This window comes from Syngnathus typhle, linkage group LG2 (assembly GCF_033458585.1).
Source record: "Syngnathus typhle isolate RoL2023-S1 ecotype Sweden linkage group LG2, RoL_Styp_1.0, whole genome shotgun sequence".
Classification (NCBI taxonomy): domain Eukaryota; kingdom Metazoa; phylum Chordata; class Actinopteri; order Syngnathiformes; family Syngnathidae; genus Syngnathus; species Syngnathus typhle.
The window spans coordinates 1,307,691-1,328,071 of record NC_083739.1 but is presented as its reverse complement, the minus strand read 5'-3'; the positions used below and the strand labels follow the sequence as shown (position 1 = coordinate 1,328,071).

The window sequence follows — 20,381 nt, the reverse complement described above, 5'->3', positions numbered from 1 at the left end:
GACGTTATTTTTTCCCTTCAAATTCCAAGCATAAATGATATTATTTTATTTTTGCTTCAAACTGCAAGCAGAAATGCTAAATTGTTTACATTCAATTCAATTGTCATTGCTGTAAGCTATTATAAAGTAAAATGTACCGTATTTTCCGGACTATAAGGCGCATCTAAAAACCTAAAATTTTCTCAAAAGCCGATAGTGCGCCTTGTAGTCCAGCGCGCCTTATATATGGACCAAATTCCTAAATTTAAACTGGCCCAAAGCATTGTGTCATGAAATCAATCATAAGTGGCCCGCTGAAGACTAGGAATCATGAATCAAAAAGACTATGGATCATTATTTTGTGATTATAAAGTCATTTGTTGCATCTGATGTTGAAATAAAAAAGATAAAATGGAGAATGATTTGATTTGGATTACAAATCTGACATGATGCATTAATGGTGCACCTTATAGTCCGGTTCGCCTTATATATGGACAAAGTTTTAAAATGGGCCATTCATTGAAGGTGCGCCTTATAGTCCGGTGCCCCTTATAGTCCGGAAAATACGGTAATATTTTCCTTTTAAAAAAAAGCCTGACATGCTGTTTTTTTGTTTTGGCTTCAAATTGGAAGCAAAAATGCTCTATACTGGCTATGAAGCAAAAATTGCTATTTATTTTAATAATCAATTCAATTGTCATTGCTGTATGCTATTATTAAGTCAAATTTAAATTTAAAAACAAAGCCTGACCGGATATACTAGTGTACGAAACACAAGGATTACACAGATCGGTGTGTCTGCTTCCTGGCGATAGCAGCTGACGTGCTCCAAGGTCTCATGTTGTTAACCATCTGTGCACCCCGAGCCGTATGTCCAGACGTTCTCGGTAGAAACCGGTAAACCGGTATGATGTAAGAGTTTCTCCACCCATCAATACGATAAACACTGGCTGGATTATTCCCCTGCATTTTTTCTGAAAGATTTCATCAGCCGCCCTTTCCATCTCTCGCTCGGTCGGTGCCAATCTGGCACTGCCCTTTTTCCATTCGATTGAAAAGGCATCAGTGCCTTCTGATTTAGCCATTTCGGGTTAGGCCATGTGACACTGTGGATTTTATTAGGAGTGGAACTTTCCTGTCCACTGTCGACGTGCACAAAAGTCTTTCCGTGCATTTGCTAGCCAGTTTGGAGGGGACTCGTTTTAACTATACAGGCCCAAACAAAATGCATAAATTGATGTCATTCAACCCTGTTAGCAATCTGCAAGTTTTTTTTTCTTTATCAATTGTACAGACTGATGGAAGTCTTAAACTAACAATAAGAATGTGTTCATTTATTTAAATGAAACTGCTTATCAACTGCTAGCAGGCGCTTAAAGATTGCAGATTGGCCAGCTAACTTTTAAGTAAGGATTTCTACCCCAAATCACTGCAGGGCCAGCTGTTTTGTTTCACGGCGCTTCATTTGGACACAGTTTCAGAGCGTGTCTAGCTCTCTCCCAATCGCTTGCAAAAACTACCACGCACGCTGCGATAAGCAATTATCTTAATAGCTTGTATTGTGGTGGAATAATGAGGCTTGTTAATGGAAGTGGACTATTATTTAGCTGAGCAGATAGTCAAGCCTTGAATATGCAATGCAAAGTCATGGTGAGTTTATCCATCTTGTGTGCAGACGGGAACAACTGTTGGCCATTCATCTGCACCATTGGAAAAGCAGCAAAACTCGCTTGTAGCTTTTGCCAGCTGAAATTAATTTTCCATGGGAAAGTGAACGGAAAATCTGTCGAAAGATTTCATTTGCTGCCGTTGTTTTGAGCGTCTTGACCCGGACGCAGCAAAACATGTTAGCGGCACGTTTCAGCCAAAAACAACTGTCTGAGAAATGTTTTTTTAATCTCATACTGTAATCTGTACATGTCATCATTTCTTTGAACAGTCTGCCACGTTCATATTGAAAGATAAGTAAATACTATCCTAATGATTCCAATCTAGCAGAACAAGCTAATGTTGTTGCCATCTTGAAACATTAGCTTGAACGCTTTAGCAGCCTGAAGCCATTTGGGATTAATTAGCATCCTTGTTAATGGTGGTGGCTGACACTTTAATGTTGCTGTTAAAGGGTTTCATCCATGCAATGTTGTTCATTTCAAATGTGAAGTGATTTTCAGAAAAGAAGTGCAGTGTCTTGAGATTGACCCCACTTATTGGTTTTCTGAGCAGTCGTTCCATCGAGCGTTTTGGTGAATAATTCATCCAAAAAGATGCTTCAAATACTCCCTGCTTGAGGTTTGCTATCAAACAAAATTTAAAATAAAATCATATTGCGCCTTGTATGTTTAAAACAATCAAACTGTCTGAAGAAAGCCCGCTCCCCTTAGCTCATGGCTAACGCTAACTAGCCTTATTGAATGACTAATAATAGTGCCGCACTGATGAGCTCAGAAGAGCCGTGGCATAATGAATCCCACTCATCATGCTTACAACATAATTGACTGCTTCAAAGAGGCAAACAAAGACAGTCCGATTTGGAATAATTGATGATTTATATAAATTGGAGTACCAAATGGTAAAGCTAGTGTGCTGTGCTACCGCGAATATCATCAAAATATTATCATCATATAACATATTGCTAGTTAATATGAAAATTGGGTTTGCTCTTGATGTTTAGAAGGATTGATGGGCCACTAGAGCGGGAGCATCCTGAGAAGATGAGAAGGTTCCCCATCTGTCATCCCGCTTTTCTTTTGATGCTAGCCTTTTAAATCTTTTCCGGTTTCCCATCATTTTTACTATTCGTGTTTCAGATGAACTTTTGTCTTGTCTTGCAGAGTTGATGGGAGTTGGTGGGGCTAGCTCCCGCATGTCGACAGTTAAGTATTGATATCAGCTCTTGGCAGTAAAATTAAATTCCTTTATGTCACAAAAAAGACAGTCATGGGAAGCTTAAGATGTTTATCGTTGGAGAGATTTTCTTGAATTTCCAGTTTTAGGACTCACAGAGCGGAGGACAATGGAAGAGGATTGAATTCATTTGCATAGATCAAAGCTGAAAGCCCTTCAAGTTTTGCTGTTTGATTGATTGAGCCTTGATGGAACTAAATAGAAGAACCATTTCAAAAATCCACTTTGTAACCAAAGATGCTTTACATGTGTGCGCAAACAAAGAGGGGAAGCAATGCTAACGACACATGCTAATAAATAGTAACTCTCTTACCAGTTATTCATTACCAACTTGTTGATGTTCACTCAATATTTGCTCAAGTCATTATTTGAAGGTCTACCGTAATTTTCGGGCTATAAGTCGCGGGTTTTTTTTCATAGTTTGGGTGGGGGGGCGACTTATACTCAGGAGCGACTTATATACATATATATGGGTTTTTTTCACTTTTTTGGGCATTTTATGGCTGGTGCGACTTATACTCCGGTGCGACTTATAGTCCGAAAATTACGGTACTTGTTACTTTTGCTTGATTCATAATATTAGGCAATGGTAATGTTGATATTTCGCTGCTCTACCCACCTTTAGCTAACAGTTTGGGTTATCATTATTGGTTTAGTCCCTATTGGCTCATCCGTATTATCCTGGTGGTGTTCATTTCTGTCTTGACTTTGTCTCGGAGTTCAGTTGAGTGGCACAAACCAGCCCAGTCAGTGTTTGTCTGTTTGCTCTGAACAAACATGCATTGCTTCATACATCTGGTGCTGTGCTGGTGTTGTGGTGCTGATGAACCACAGCTGCACGTCCCTCCCGGAGGTTTCTCCTCCAGCAGCCAAGGGTGTCCAATGAGGAAACAATGACATATTCATGTGTTGGGAAAGACTCTGAGGGGGTTCAGGCACTGATGGGCTTTTCAACAGTCCTGCTGTATCAAAGTCCCACAGTGGGGACTTTCGCAATAGGAAGAGAAACAACTTCAGTTCCTTGCTCTGAGAAGCAAGCGAAACTTGAAACAGACGCCATCATTTAACAAATTCCACCCTAAATGATTGGTACTGTGCAATGTTGGCCCCAAAAATGGAGTCTCTTTCAGATTTAATACCGTAATTTTTGGACTATAAGTCGCACCGGAGTATAAGTCGCACCAGCCATAAAATGCCCAAAAAAGTGAAAAAAGACCCATATATATGTATATTAGTCGCTCCTGAGTATAAGTCGCCCCCCCACCCAAACTATGGAAAAACAAACGCGACTTATAGTCCGAAAATTACGGTATGTGGTCTACTTTTTTGCGCCAAAGATATTCATTCACAGGCCAGACAGGACAGGCTTCCCACCCCCGATGGCTGTCATCAAAACCCCCCAGGCAATGGTGTGACCCACACAGGCACCCAACCGAAAGGCCCTCGACTCCCTTGTATTACAGTATAGCCATGACCTTATTAGGCCACCCCCCACTCTTTACTATAAGAGCAGTCTGACGTGATGACCCAAAACGAGGGCACCCCTCCGACTTTTGAAACATGGCCCACTTCATGTTATCAAGCATGCACTTCCGTTTTTTTTTTTTTTTTACAATCATTTTTTTGAAGCAGGCGACAGATTTGTTTTATTTGAGATGTGTCTGATTCAAATCATGTCAGGATTGTGACCGCATTTGGTTTGGACAGGAAGCAAACGGTCGTCCTAGCGCCCCGCCTGTAATTGTGGGTGCCATCGTGTGTATGTTCAGCACACATGTATATGTGCTTTAAGGCTATTTTTGTGAACGTAGGCTGACTTGAATGTGTCGACGTGTCTTGCGGGGATGCTGCGTGGATGGAAGTCGAACAATGAGCCACAATGTCGATGAATTTTTCATCAAGTGGAAGACATTGAGCTCAATCTGTTGCTTGTGGTGCTTTAGTCATTCATTCTGCTTTACTTCTTAAACGTTTTGGACGGGATTCAATTTAGATTCAACTCCTTTTGTCATCTCGAAATCAATCAGTTACAGGAGGTTATGTGCGGCATGATACTGCGCTAAAGAATGCAACTTGTAATTCAAAATATTCAAATTTATGGCGATGTTTGTTAGTACCGTAATTTTCGGACTATAAGTCGCGTTTTTTTTTTTCATAGTTTGGGTGGAGGGGGCGACTTATACTCAGGAGCGACTTATATACATATATATATACTTTTTTGGGCATTTTATGGCTGGTGCGACTTATACTCCGGTGCAACTTATAGCCCGAAAATTACGGTACAACAAAGCTCTACAGCACAGGTGTCAAACACAAGGCCAGTTACGGCTCGCCACAAAATTTTATTTGACCCTCAAAGACAAATTGTGTCAATACTAAAATTACAAATTGTCTTCGAGATATTGCGAGCAGTTTTTATTAACATTCAACTTTTTAAAACATTTCAACAGTTTTTACTGAATTTCAAAATTAGGTCGACCTGAACATACTCTGAAAATCTTTTTAAGAAACCCACACAAATGTCGACATCATCCGACCAACTCTTTTGTCTTCTAGCTGGGACGAAAGCAGTTCCATCAGCAGCGGCCTGAGCGACGGCTCGGACAATCTGAGCTCTGAAGAGTTCATCACAAGCCCCACCCTCAACTCACTTCCTTCCACGCCCATTGGCTCCCGCAGAAACTCGGCCGTTGTGGTAAGTGGCGCATGTTCACACTCACGCACACCCTCATTAGGTATTCTGTGCACACACACACTCATAATTTCGGAATGCTATTAGCGCCTCTAACATTTGAAGAGATGCCCGCGTTTAGTCCCATGTGCTAATGTGCAATCTAACAAGTCACTGAAGCTGCGGCAGGGATGTGATGGGACTTAATGCGAGTGCTGTAGGGGGATTTTTAGAGAGGGATACAGTGAAGCACAGGATTCGGCGTAACCATAGCAACTACTGCGGGGGATGCTGAGAGTGCGGCTCTTTGTCTTGTCCTGTAAGTGAGCGACGGGTCTCGGACTCACGCACGTGCACATCTGCGGTCCGGCATCCGGGTCATTGAGCTAGAAGAACCTATTAAGCGTCTCTCCCCATGCCTTGTTCATGGAAACCATTGACCACCCCCCCCCCCCTCCGTAGTGGCATTACCATGGCAACCAAGCATCACATCATCATGTGGCCCATATTGTCTGATAGACCCACATTGATTGTATTTAAAGATGATCTCTTAGATGATCTTGTTTTGTCTGTAAAATGTTCTTCCCAATCTTAAACTGCTAGAGACATACCGTAATTTTCGGACTATAAGTTGTGTTTTTTTTCATAGTTTGGGTGGGGGGGCGACTTATACTCAGGAGCGACTTATATACATATATATGTTTTTTTTTCACTTTTTTGGGCATTTTATGGCTGGTGCGACTTATACTCCGGTGCGACTTATAGTCCGAAAATTACGGTACGGTACGATTGGCTTTTCATAAAAAAAAAAAAAAAAGGAATCCAGCCCGATGAAGTGACTGGGAGTAAGTGTCACAGCTGAGGTCTTGTCTTTTAACATAGACCGTTGCACTTGTTAAGCCTTTGCTTCTTGTTTAACCATCGTATTGTTTCAACGTTGATTGCCGCCCGACTTGTTGAACCAGATTTTCGACAGGTCCGTTGTAAGCGACACCTGCAGCGTCGTGTTGCCTGAGGTAGTTTTTGTTTGCCACTCGGGGATGCATGGAGTAAGTTTGGGACTATGACTTCAAGTTCTCATTGGACTTTTTCAGACATGCAGTGGATATAAAAAGTCTACACACCCCTGTTTGAATGCTGGGTGTTTGTGATTAATGTTTTTGTTTAAAAGCTGAGATTTTTTTAAGGTTCAGTGAAAGCAAGGTTCAATCAAATGTTTCTTAAGCTGCTGTGAAGATGTAAAAACAGATGAGCAGATAAGCATTACCAAATACCAAAACAATTTTGCACTTTCTCAGCGTGAAATCGGAGCCTGTTTAGTGGAACACAAATCCGATACGCTCGCAGGAAGCGCTGAGTGTAACAATGGTAACATGCACTATTTTTTAAAACTAATTAATTAATTTATTTATTTATTTGCTAGCTTGCTTGCTTATTTATTTATTTGTTTATTTATTAAAAATTCGTCAGCTGCAGTTTTTAAGTAATCCCACAAAATAATGGAAAAATATTCTCTCACTTGTCTAAAAATATTTCGTACGTCTTTCTAGATGCGCACAGATGCTGAGAAAAGGTCTCTGGTGGAAAGCGGACTTTTGTGGGACAGTGACCATGCCAAACCCAGCCGGAAGAGTTTGGGAAGCGGCACCTACGATACGGGAAGCCTCAAGTCCGAGTCCGACAATAAATGGAAAAAATCCCGGCCGCTGGCGGACGGTCACGAAGGAGTAAAGGGTGAACTAAAGAAACCTCAGACGCTGGTGTATGGGAACGCCTTGAAGAAGGGAAGGAACCCACCGGTGGCGGTCACCTCACCCATCACGCACACACCTCCCAGTGGGCTCAAAGTGGCAGGTGAGCGCGGTCCGTCGCTTTTCGAAGCAGATAAATAAACGGCTTTGCTTAGTATTCTGTGTTGCGCCAGTCCCACATCGTGACGGACGGACACACTCGCCGTCTTTGTTCACGACACATTCACCCGCAGCTGCAGCCCACCCTCTGGGCCAGTAGTGAGCAGTGCCATGTATCAAACGCCCATCGCCACCCACTCACTCCCTTCCTGACAGCCAACCATACACACACACACAGGCGTTGAAAAACCTTTTTGTTTTTTTTATTCTTCTTCCCTTTTCCTTTCTTTTTTTAGCTGAGCTTGCTGTTGAATCATTCCTAAAAAAAAAATGGATGTGTGTCTGGATGGGACATTTGAGATTGTGCCAGCTGTAAAAAGTGTCACGCTATTAAAAAAAAAAAAAACATTCATTTGCATTAAGGTCTTACAATTGTGGGGATTGTGCAGCTCCTTTTTAAGCACGTCATCTTTGTCCTGTTTATGTTCGGGCACGTGTGTGTGTGTGTGTCCCACACATACACACACTCAAAGAACAACAGGATATTAGCCATGCTGTTCTGTGCCTGTCTATATAAGCAGTGGCTATATAAACAGGGTTTTTTTTTCATCGCACAACTATCCTGTGATTAAATCACCATGAACCGAACTGACCATCTGTAGCATTTTGTACCAGCTTATTATGTACAAGATGTACCTTACAGTTGGTAAAAATAACTCAATCTGTTCATTTTACACCGTTATTTGTGCCTCTGTCGTTTTTCCGAATCAAAATGACAATAAAGACAAAAATAGATTATGTAGAATTGATTGCAGGGCTCTCTTTGGCACAATCTTTTCTCCTCAGCTATTTTCTCTCTATCAGGGGGCACTTAGTCAAACGCCCCCCTTGGTAAATATAGTGTTTCGGGTTTTGCATTGTTTAAAAGAGTTACCGTATTTTCCGGACTATAAGGCGCACCGGACTATAAGGCGCACCTTCAATGAATGGCCCATTTTAAAACTTAATCCTTATATAAGGCGCACCGGACTATAAGGCGCACCATTAATGCATCATGTCAGATTTTTAATCCAAATCAAATCATTCTCCATTTTATCTTTTTTATTTCAACTTCAGATGCAACAAATGACTTTATAATCACAAAATAATGATCCATAGTCTTTTTGATTCATTATTCATAGTCTTCAGCAGGCCACTTGTGCTTGATTTCATGACACAATGCTTCAGGCCAGTTTGAATTTAGGAATTTAGTCCATATATAAGGCGCACTGGACTATAAGGCGCACTGTCGGCTTTTGGGAAGATTTTAGGTTTTTAGGTGCGCCTTATAGTCCGGAAAATACGGTATATAAAAAAACAAAAAACATTGGGGTCCTCATTAGTCATATGAGTGAGTTTTTGTCGAATCCAGCCAAAAATCAGACTGGCGTGTGGCTGTTAAAATAAAACGACCACCTTCTAGATTAACAACCTTACTTGGTTGTCACTTTTGAGCCAGTGTTCATTTCTGTCACTGACATAAAGCCATTGCGGCCGAGGACAAAGATGCTTGTTATGCGGATGAATGGACAACATGTCTCGCATGAAGCCGGCCGGCCGGGTGCCCGAAGCCGGCGCCCATAAAATGCCTCTCATTCTGCCTGTCAACTTGATTCTTTACTGTAAGTGTAACCTTGTGGCCGTGCGATCCATTCAAACTTTCCAGTACATGGCCACATTTTTTATACTGTGAAAAACGTGACGCGTGATATTGCTAAGCGCAACGTTAAGTGGGAAATGCGCGTGTGCATTTTGCGGCTTTGACAAACTGTTAAGTGACTCCAGATGGCTGCACGCCGGTGGGTCTCATTCAACAGCACTTCTTTGACTGTGTTAATAAATGTCTCCTACTTACCTATTGTAAGCACGAGCATTGTTAGCTTTCAATTTCTCTCGCTGACTCATAAAGGTCTTTTTTCACCTAATAACTTTCATGTCAGTCGCACTCATTTGCCAATGGGGTCAGACGTGAAGTGCGAGTCGTGGAGTTTTCTCCTTCAGATGTCTCGTCAAGTTTTGTTTGACAACGTTCCACGGACGTTAGCGGCCGCAGACACGCTTTTGCGAATGCGAGCGGTGCTTTTCCACAGCCGAATCACCGCAACTGTGACACTCGCATAAACATGACTGGAAAGTGAAGATTTTTTTTTTTTTTTTTTTTTGGGAGTTGATCAGAATGGAAAAGGCGAGTACCGTAATTTTCGGACTATAAATTGCGTTTTTTTTTCAGAGTTTGGGTGGGGGGGGCGACTTATACTCAGGAGCGACTTATATACATACACTACCGTTCAAAGGTTTGGGGTGACAAAATTGTTTGGGTGACCCCAAACTTTTGAACGGTAGTGTAAATCTTATTATAATAAAATATTATGAATTAAATATTATAAATGATATCTTATATTTGTATAAGATTATATATGATCTATGAATATAAGTATACATATATATTATAATATTTTTTACACAGAAGATTATATATATAATCTATAAATAATTATCTAAATAAATATATACACTACCGTTCAAAATTTCGGGGTCACCCAAACAATTTTGTGACCCCAAACTTTTGAACGGTAGTGTATATATGTTTTTTTTTTCACTTTTTTGGGCATTTTATGGCTTGTGCGACTTATACTCCGGTGCGATTTATAGTCCGAAACTTACGGTAAGTGCATGATAAGCACGCGAAGCTGGCTGTGAGTCAGGGCACGGTTTCATCAGCTGACAGACTTGTCGGGGTTCAGATAAAAGATCCCATCCTGATTTGATTCGCTGGGGATTATTCAGCATGAGAGAGACTTTTATTCAGCCTTTTTTTTTTTTTTTACTCTCTACAGGTACAGCGAAGACAGATACCAAGCCTTCCGATAAATCTCGCTTAGCAGTGAAAAACTCCAGCCTTCAGCGCTCGTCTTCTGACGCCGGGAAAGAGCAGCGCAATGGGAGCGCTCCTCCTAGCGAGCCACGTAAACCTCCATCGGGTCTTGCCAGGCCATCCACCGGAGGGAATTTTGGTTTCAAAAAGCCCACCCCAAATCATAGTTCATCCGCCGTGAGCGCAGGTGGCAACGTTCCCAAGACATCTGGTATTCCTGTCAAACCGGCAGCAGGCGGACGCAAGACCAGTTTGGATGTCTCCAACAGTGACCAGAGTGGATTTTTGTCTCCAAATGCCAGGACGTCCCTCCAGTACCGCTCTTTGCCCCGCCCAGCCAAGACAAGTACCTTGACTCTAACCCGGCCGAGTTCAGCGCGTCTGGTGAGCGCCACCGTGGACGCCGGCTCCGGGCTGACCAAACCTTCCGGCGCGCCCCTCCAGGGCCCGAGGCTCAAAGAGCAGGCCGGACTTAATCCTGCAGTAGGACTGACTAAAACGGGCAGTCGGGGGATCCCGAGTCCGGTCAATCAAACGGACAGAGAGAAGGAGAAAGAGCGAGCCAAAGCCAAAGCTGTGGTGTCGGACTCGGAGTGCGGAGGCGGATCTTCGAAGGCCGCTCGGACGCAGGCCGCTACGGAGAACGGAGGAGGGAGGCTGCAGGGGCTCAGACCTCCCAGTGGCAAGAGCACAGATCTGTCATCGTCAAACTCACACAGGTGCTTAAGATGCTTCAAGAAATGATTCCCAATCAAAAAAAAAACATTTGAGGAAAAAAAATCACCTGTTGCTGAACTCAACCATGAATTCATAAATATGACTTAATATATGTTCATGGCATACTGTAAAATGTACACATATAAAATAAAAAAAAGCCTCAGTATGAATAAATAGATAAATAAATACAGACATAAATACAGCAAAGTAAAGAAATCAAAGTTATGAGTTTTAAAATGGAATTCCTACGTGTGACTTTGCATTTGTTTCTTTGTCTCCAGACTGGCTGGCTCGCGAGGCCTGACCAAGCCTCCGTCAGTTTCCCATCTGGACAAGCTGAACTCCAACAACCCGGAGGTCATCGCAGCTCCGGACTCCTTGCCTCCGAAGATCCCCCCTTACTCCAAGCTTCAAGAACTAGCCAACTCCACGAGCGGGCCCCGCCTTACCCCCAGCCCCGCCCCTTTGCTCAACGTCAACTCTTCGGCCTGCTTCTCCGGCTCGGGCTTCGGCTTGGGGCCTCGGCAAGTGACTTCTCTCGGGCTGGAGGGCGGCGTCAGGAGCACCTCTCCCCTGCTCTACCCTCGCATGTCTGGTCTGCATCGCAGCATGGAGTCCTTGCCTCTCCAGATGAGCGTGGCTTCAGATTTGCAGCAGAGGGGGCGGGAGAACTCGGTGAGAAGCTACAACTCCAGCCAGTCCAGAGAAGACGAACGACGTGACGACAAGGGGCCCCCGGCTAGCTGGAGCTCTGGGAATAAAGTGTCCATGACCGAGACTGACAGGTGAGACGAAATCAAGTATTCTGGGATATAGCGCCATCTAGAGGTTAGCCGTGGCACTGCTTGTGAAGCTGCCCTTGTCTTTTTCATTTCAAAACAATGCTGGGCTGGTTAATCAAAGTCATAGTTACCAGTTCAGTCCAAGATTTACTCTTTATGTTATTGTTTGGTTCCTTCAGTTGTCAGAGGGACAGAAACACTCTGCCAAAGAAAGGTTTAAGGTAAGCTAATCTGCTAAAACTGTTTTCCGTCGTTGGACGAATGAACTCATCGGCAGCGCCTTTGTCCTCTCGCTGTAGTTTCAGCAGTGCCTCCCATGTTGACTTTGACGGAAAGGAGAAAGGAGAGAGGAGACACTCTCATAGTATTCTCGGCATGAGCGACTCGCTCGCTCTTCCCGTGTCTTCCTCGCCGACGACGTCCTTGCACCGCTCCGCCATGAACAGTACAGGTGTGTCTAGCTCATTTGATTTATTCAGTCATTTATTTTCCAAAGATATTGTATTGATACGCTATTTGTCCAAATCCAGCAACCACTTGCACAATCCAGATCAGATGTGCCAAATATTTTGCTTTCACAATTGACCTTTTTATTGCCATTAATGTGTAAGTGACCATCTCCCACCTCGCCAGTGCCAAGCCCGCTCGGTGGACCTCCAAGGATGACTCGGTCCAACAGCATCCCAACACAAGACGCGTCCACCGAGCTTTACGCGGCGTCTCCGCTTGGAAGCACGTTATCGCTGGCCGAACGGCCCCGCAGTTTCGGGATGGTTCGCTCTGGATCTTTTAGAGACAAGGAGATGAATGATGAAGGCAAGACAACATATTATATAAACATTTTTCAATTCATAATTTATTTGTATTTATTTATTTATTTATTTTTAATTGCTTTGCAATGGATATTTTCAGTTCACGGGTCTGTGATCTCTTTGGCGTCCAACGCCTCGTCAAGCTACTCGTCGGTGAGTGGCAATGCCATTCATTCGCAGGTAGCTACAAATGAGTCGGCTCCTCCTCCTCCTCTTCTTCCTCTCCCTTTGCTCTCTTCCTTCTCTGGAGAATGCCCCGTCTTTTGCTAACCTCTCCACTTTTCTTCCCACTGCATCCAAAGGCAGAGGAAAGGATACAGGGCGAGGTGCGTGTTGCTTCCGCTGCTCTGTCACTTCCCTTCCTTTCCCTGTTGTGTGATGTGAAGAAATTAAAATTGTGTTTGTTAAAAATGAGCCATATTTGGAAAAAACATGGGGTTTTTTTTTCCCCCTTCAGCAAATTCGAAAGCTGAGGAGAGAGTTGGAGTCTTCCCAGGAAAAGGTGTCAAATCTGACCACGCAGTTGTCAGCCAATGTAAGTTACACCCAAGATGATTTTTTTTCGAAAAAAAAAAAGAAATAATTCTACTGTGTATCACACATTTGCTGGAGATTGAATAGCCAACTGAGTTTAGTATTTACACTGTAAAAAAAAAAAATCCAATTTGTAATTTTGGAGGCAAAAGCTGTCATTTTAATTGGAACAACTTTCAAATATAAATGATCAACATGTATACAAACAATGTTGTTTCCAACATATTTCAAAAAAAGGGAAATCATTAAAAAAAAAAAAGTTCCAAAGTAACCATCCAACATATTTCAAAAAAAGGGAAATCATTAAAAAAAAAAAGTTCCAAAGTATACAAGGCGCATGTATACAAACAATGTATACATGTTGATCATTTATATTTGAAAAGTTGTTCCAATTATAATGACAGCAAAGAAATTGTTATCTCCAAAACCAAAATGGACTGATTCCTTTAAATTGGGGGACAAGGCACAGGTAGTTCTTTAAAGTCCATATTATTCAAAATGCAGGAAAGACAAACCCTTAAAATAATAAAATAGGGAAGACTTGGTTTGACCTTGAGAATGTCAAAGATGAAACTTCTTGATTTTGATATTTTGATATTTTTCAAACAGGCAAACCTGGTGGCCGCCTTTGAGCAAAGTCTTGCCTTAATGACAACCCGACTGCAGAGCCTGTCGATAAGTCACGAGCAGAAGGTAACCACCAACACACAACTTCCAGCATGACTTCCAGCTGTATCAGAAAAGTAAATGAACTAGCTTGCCAGGACCCAAACATATTTCAGGGGGGACCTCGCGGTGGCCCCCCCCGCCAATGAGCCAGCGTCAGCATCTTTGGCGGCGTGCAGCGAGGTGACTTTAATGACAGCCTGCGGCAAGGAGGAATGCGGCTCGGGGGCCCTCGCCGCACTTGCGCTGTGATCAAGGGAAAAGGGATCAGTCAGCGAAAAAGCTCAGTCGAGCCATTTTGCGTGCGCATTCCGACATTATACGGGCACGCAGAGCGAGCGTGTGAATAAAGCCATCCGAGCCGGCGGGGCTGTCGGCCGTGTGTTTAAATGCGAGGCGTCTCTCGCGGCGTTTCACGCCTTGCTGCTTCCGCTCAAAGGCTCGTCTCGACCGCTCCGGAACCACCTTTTGTTGTCGGTGCCGACGCGCCGCTCCACCCAGGAGCGCAATCTCCGTAACCTTGAGGAGCCGCGGCTTTCCAGTGCACCACGGATGACAATAAGCAGCACTGTATGGGGCTTGAGCTTTGAAGTCGTCCCATTTTCAGGGTCAAGCCTCCCACTGTTTGTTTTTATGACTTGAAAAACAGCAGACATTCCTCCTCCTACAGGAATCTTTCCCCCCCTCCCCCTGTGTACAGGACTCTGAGCTGCTGGAGTTGCGCGAGACCATCGAATCGCTGAAGGTCAAAAATGATGAGGCGCAGGCCGTCATACACGTCGCCTTAAACCACGAAGAGAACGAGAAAGGTGAAGACATTGATTGCGATGCATGACTTCCCCTGCACTTTTTCCTCACGGGTCCCGTGTTTTCCTCAGACGTGCGTATGCGTCGCCAGAACTCGTGCGAAAGCATCTCCAGCCTCAACAGTCTGACCAGTTTGTCAAGTGTAGGCAGCTTGAAGGACCAGGATGCCAAAAAGAAGAAGAAAAAGAGCTGGGTACGAAAGAAGACAGCTTGTTATGTTTGCTTTGAATGACTTGATCATCCTTTTTTTGTCTCTCTGTAGTTGAGAAGCTCCTTCAACAAGGCCTTCAGCATTAAGAAAGGGCCCAAAACCTGCTCAGACATTGAAGAAATAGTCACACCTGACTCCTCCGCTCCAAACTCACCAAAGATGCTTCACGAAGGAGCGGATTCAGGAGAGAACGTGTCCCTCAAAACGTCCACGTCCGACATCTCCTCAAAGTAAGAGTTGACGTTGAAGCTCGGGATTGATTCCGTTTTGACAAACCCCTCGCGGTCGTTCCAGGATCATCGGGATAACCGAGGAGGACGAAGGCGGCGAGAGGGCCGTGTCGGAGCTCCGCTCGGAACTGTGGGAGAAAGAGAGGGAGCTGACAGACATCCGACTGGAGGCTTTAAATTCCGCTCATCAGCTGGAGCAACTCCGAGACGCTATGGACAACATGGAGGTTGGCTTGGTCCCCCTAACGAGGCTCCACGCAACTTTTTTCTTATTTCATTCCCGCTTGTATTCCAGTCAACAGTGGAAAGCCTGAAAGCAGAGAACGATCATCTGAAAATCGGAAGTCACGGTCCCACCTCATCCGCATCGCAGCCTTCGGGGTTGGCCTCTTTCTTGGGGACATCGCTGAGACAGCCAATGTCCCTCACTAAGTCCTTCAGCCTGAGTCTGAATGATTCCAAAGGTCCAGGCAAGTGACAGCCACATAAACTTGACCCGTTTCTCGCGGCCTCTACTGGCCCTTGAGGGGTTGCGCAAGCGTCCCTAATATTTTGCTGGATTTGTTTTCGTCCTCTGTCCTTTAGACATGTCTTCAGGCAACATGTTAGGCTTATCCACTCAGCCAGCAGAGGTGTGCGCGCAAGTTCTGGTTTGCTTTACGGATCCAGCTGAGGTAAAAACACGTTTGTTTTGTGTGCTTGAATAGTTGAGTAATTGCGCCCCCTGTCTTTCTGTAGGAGCATAAACAGCAGCAGGAACATTACCTGGGATCGGTCACGATCGGCGAGAAGACCGAATGGGCCTATCTGGACTCCATGATAGCCAAGACATTCAGAGTAAGTCCGTGCAGGTTGTGGGCTTTTCTAGATTTTGCTCAATTTTGGGGTCTGTCTTGCTCAGGAGTACCTCACTCAAGTGGACCCGACAGCCAGCCTGGGTCTCAACTGCGACTCGCTGCACATGTACGAGCTGAGCCAAGGAGCACTAAGGGTCATAGGAGGAGACAAACCTCACGCCTCACCGCATCGATGTCTCGGTGGCAGTCCGCCTCGCATTTTTGTGACCCTGAAAGGTTAGGAGGTCAAATGTTGACGGGGCAAAAGGGGAATAAGATTCAATAAATTCAATCAATTTGAGTATTGTAGAAAAGTTTCTTCATTTTGCTAGTTAAATGTGTTATAGTTAAATATAATATAATAAATAAATATAATATAATTAAATAAATAAATAAATAAATAAATAAATAGATAAATATAAAATGATTCAATTAGAATGTATCGCATGCAAGTTGAATACAAATTTTAGCTGAATTCAAATTAGTTTGTAAAATTTGAACTGTAAAAGTGGAATGCAACTGAACTGTAATTTTTAAAAAAAAAACTCTACTAAAAAGAAACATAATCCACGTCATGCAGTTTGAATAATTCCGCAATTCCTCTTTTACCACTAGAGGGAGACATACACTTTATGTTTTCACTTTACATTGCAACCGATTTTTTTTCCCTTCTGGCTTTTATCGGATTAATAAATGCCCTTTTATATTTACCCATCAGGTCTTGAAGAACAAAATTCAATCAATTTGAGTATTGTAGAAAAGTTTCTTCATTTTGCTAGTTAAATGTGTTATAGTTAAATATAAATGATTTAATTAGAATGTATCGCATGCAAGTTGAAGACAAATTTTAGCTGAATTCAAGTTAGTTTGTAAAATTTGAACTGTAAAAGTGAAATGCAACTGAACTGTAATTTAAAAAAAAAAAACTGCAATTCCTCTTTTACCACCAGAGGGAGACATACACTATGTTTTCACTTTACATTGCAACAGATTTTTTTTTCCCCTTCTGGCTTTTATCGGATTAATAAATGCCCTTTTATATTTACCCATCAGGTCTCGAAGAACAAAGCGTGGACTCCCTGGTATTCGAGACCCTCATTCCCAAGCCCATGATGCTGCATTACATCAGCCTTCTGCTAAAGCACCGGCGTCTGGTCCTCTCTGGGCCCAGCGGTACAGGGAAGACTTACTTGGCCCAGCGTCTGGCCCACTACCTCATGCAGCGAAGCCACAACAACTTGCCTGAAGGGGACAGCGAGCCTTCCCTCGTGGGCCGCGGCACCACCGTCTCCTTCAACATGCATCGGCAGACGCCAAAGGTCAGCTAGCTCATAGTTGAACAAAGTGGCCAAAGGAAAATGACGCTTCATCTCACCGTTACTTGCTCCCACAGGAGCTGCAATTGTATCTGTCCGATCTAGCCAATCAGATCGACCGACAGAGCCGCGGCGAGCTTCCGCTGGTCGTGATCATCGACGACATCGGTGACGTCGCCGTCGTCACCGAGCTCATTAACGGCGCGCTCACCTGCAAGTATCACAAATGGTGAGTTGAATCGTGAAGCCGAAGAAAGAAGATTGGCAAGTAAAACACGTTTTGCGCGGCTCTTTCAGTCCTTACATCATCGGAACGACCAATCAAGCCGTGAAGATGTCATCCAACCATGGACTGCACCTCAGCTTCAGGATGCTTCCTTTCTCGAATAATGTGGAGCCAGCCAATGGCTTCCTCTTGAGGTACCTCCACCGTAAAGTTGTGGAAGCCTACCAGAAGAAAGAGCATGACGCGTCGCAGCACCAGGACCTCCTCTGCGTTCTAGACTGGGTCCCCAAGCTCTGGTACCACCTCCACACGTTTTTGGAGAAACACAGCACTTCAGATTTCCTCATAGGTAAGACACTTTGATTAAACGCCCAACCACCGTTTAGTGGTCGACAGTGGAACTAACGGATTAAAAAAAACAGGACCCCAAACCTGTAACCTACTTTGACCTCATTGTGACCCAGCAATTGTGTCATTCCCACATCAGGTCCTTGCTTCTTCCTGTCATGCCCCGTGTCAGTGTCCGAGTTCAGAAAGTGGTTCATTGACCTGTGGAACCACTCCATCATACCGTACCTTCAGGAAGGAGCCAAGGACGGCATCAAGGTGAGCACACATGCAACAAGCGGAGTCATTCCGACATCCTCACGAGTTTGGTTGCCCAGGTGCACGGCCAGAAGGCGGTGTGGGAGGATCCTGTGGAGTGGGTGAGAGGGACCCTCCCTTGGCCCGGCGCACAGCAGGACCAGTCCAAACTCTATCACCTTCCGCCACCAAGCATAGGACTGCACAACGAAGAGAAGAAGCCCCCCAAAGACACGCCTCCGCCCAGCACGTTGGAGTCCGATCCCTTGGTGAGTTTTTCCCCCTCAATGAGATCCGCACCAGAACTTCAACTCGACTTTGTGTGTGTGTGTGTGTGTGCCTTCCATGTTCAAAGATGATTATGCTGCTGAAGCTGCAGGAGTCGGCAAACAGCGTCGAGTCGCCGGAGCATCCACTTTGAGGAGAAACTTCAACGATAATACCTTGCCTCAGCAAAAACAAACTTTGCAAGTCGGAGCGATCGCGAGACGTTTTTTTTTTTTTCTCCCCTCCACAAGCACGAAGACCAGTCCGGACTTGTGTTTCTTGCTCAACGCCAAAATTGCACTTTATTTCCAATTTGTGACAACTGGACTTGAACGTGTCAAAGGAGAATCTTGCAGTAATACCGCTAGGTGGCAGCAGCAGCTTCTGCTGCTTCCACACCACAGCGTCAATCAAAACATCAACCTGGATTGTAAAGGGCACAGAACAAAAAAAGTGCTTGTTTATGTAACCCAGACGATTCTTGTTGCCGTTTGAAAACTCTTTTTTTGTGATAGAAGCATCTTTTGTAGGATTTTGTACCAAATCACTAATAATCAGCCATGTTCAGCAAATATTGTCTCATTTCAGACTTAAAACCAAACGAGTGCTTCCGCTCTTGCTGCTTTGTTCATCACAGACATTTTTTCTTTTTCACAGATTAACAACTGGAAGTCTCCTTTTTCTTTAGCCCATTTTTTATGATCACCTTAAGGAAGTGCCCCCCCCCCCCCCCCCCCCCCTGCCTCCAATGTTTCTTCCATGTTCTTGTACTTTGCAAACAAGGTGCTGACGTGTGCCTGAAACCAAGCGCCTTTGAGTTGCTTGAATGCACCACCCCGAGGCCTCCATTTAAAATAAGTTATCATAAGACGCGGCTCATCACGATTATGGTTCGAACATTTGCTTGGTCAGGTGGAAGACGAATGGGCTGCTAAGACGTGTGGAAAAAAGTAGTTGAAGAAATGTTTGCAGAGGACATAATGGTTGCCATTTTTCCGTGTTTCCCAAAGCTTTTACTTTGATTGGACCTATCGCGTTTGTTAAAAAAAAAAAAAAAGGAATGAAAACGTTCCTCTTTTCATCTTGTTTTTAAAAACCTTTTCTTATGCAAATATTTGTAAATATTTATTTCTCTTTTGTACATGACATGACAGTTGTAAATAGCCAGTGCATCTGCGACAACAATCCTGAAAAAGAGTGTAAATGAAAATGCTAACGGTGTGATCGGAAAGCCGGCATGTTCCCGCGTTACATCGAGGTCCGGACAACAAAGTCATGTCGTTCTACGTTTGGTTTTTAGACCTGCGACGTGTTGTCCACTTGAGGCAACTTTCCCCCCAGCGTGCCTGTTTTAAGTTAAGTATTTGTTTGCTACATATAATAAATCCTATTTACATTTAAGGTTATATTGACATTTTCAAATTGGAAGCATATTCATGAAGAATAAAGCTGTCTTCCCTTTTATTTTGTTGTGTTGATCTTTTCCTCTTCATGTCTCGGCAAAGGGGGACTTTCAGACTTTCACGGTACAAGCACTCGTGATTGACAAGCCATTACGCAATAGAAAACATCTTATTTATTTTGAGGTTTTTTTTTTTCTGGGGTGTGGTGCCGCACATGCCAGGCACTGGCCCTGAGTAGACACATTTGTATATGGACATTATTTGAAGGGCAGGGATAATTCTTTTCAGACATTTTTTTTTTTTAATTTATCATTAGTCAACTGTGACCATTGTAAATAAATTTGAGCTATATTCGTGCCTGCGGGTTGTTTTGTATCAGTGTTACGAAAGTTCATTTTCTGCGCAGACTAGTTCAAATTTCAAATTTGTTCACTTTGTAGTTCATTATTGAAATTTTATGAACTGAGGTCATCGTTCCAAAATTGAAAGGTTCATAGTTCTTTTCTTCCCCCCGATCAAAAAAATAAAAAGCTTGCTGCAAGCTCTTACCCTCTGGCATATTGAAAATTTCTTTTTTTTTTTCTCTCATTGTTTTCATCCATTCCATTCACACTAGTATCCAGGTGCTGCTATCAACCTACAATCTCAAATTGGATACTAAGGCTTTTTTT

The 20,381-nt window shown here is 43.6% G+C and overlaps 1 protein-coding gene across 2 annotated transcripts in view; it reads left to right on the top strand.

Annotated features, from left to right (window-relative positions):
* LOC133149813 (neuron navigator 1-like) overlaps positions 1-19,771 on the top strand; it is a 54,484-nt gene extending 34,713 nt beyond the window's left edge. The window contains exons 8-31 of one of the 2 annotated variants that reach the window (XM_061271967.1): positions 5,440-5,578; positions 7,105-7,408; positions 10,281-11,037; positions 11,317-11,820; positions 11,997-12,038; positions 12,117-12,268; positions 12,451-12,633; positions 12,730-12,809; positions 13,087-13,164; positions 13,773-13,856; positions 14,530-14,638; positions 14,708-14,829; positions 14,899-15,077; positions 15,142-15,304; positions 15,373-15,547; positions 15,663-15,751; positions 15,816-15,914; positions 15,979-16,150; positions 16,967-17,232; positions 17,307-17,458; positions 17,527-17,804; positions 17,943-18,061; positions 18,121-18,309; positions 18,396-19,771. In XM_061271967.1, coding sequence (XP_061127951.1) covers positions 5,440-5,578; positions 7,105-7,408; positions 10,281-11,037; positions 11,317-11,820; positions 11,997-12,038; positions 12,117-12,268; positions 12,451-12,633; positions 12,730-12,809; positions 13,087-13,164; positions 13,773-13,856; positions 14,530-14,638; positions 14,708-14,829; positions 14,899-15,077; positions 15,142-15,304; positions 15,373-15,547; positions 15,663-15,751; positions 15,816-15,914; positions 15,979-16,150; positions 16,967-17,232; positions 17,307-17,458; positions 17,527-17,804; positions 17,943-18,061; positions 18,121-18,309; positions 18,396-18,461 — 4,501 coding nt within the window. In that variant the 3' untranslated portion in view covers positions 18,462-19,771. Of the gene's footprint in view, positions 1-5,439; positions 5,579-7,104; positions 7,409-10,280; positions 11,038-11,316; positions 11,821-11,996; positions 12,039-12,116; positions 12,269-12,450; positions 12,634-12,729; positions 12,810-13,086; positions 13,165-13,772; positions 13,857-14,499; positions 14,639-14,707; positions 14,830-14,898; positions 15,078-15,141; positions 15,305-15,372; positions 15,548-15,662; positions 15,752-15,815; positions 15,915-15,978; positions 16,151-16,966; positions 17,233-17,306; positions 17,459-17,526; positions 17,805-17,942; positions 18,062-18,120; positions 18,310-18,395 lie in introns of both variants that reach the window. The other variant, XM_061271966.1, reaches the window with a different exon arrangement.
* Positions 19,772-20,381: the final 610 nt, after the last annotated feature.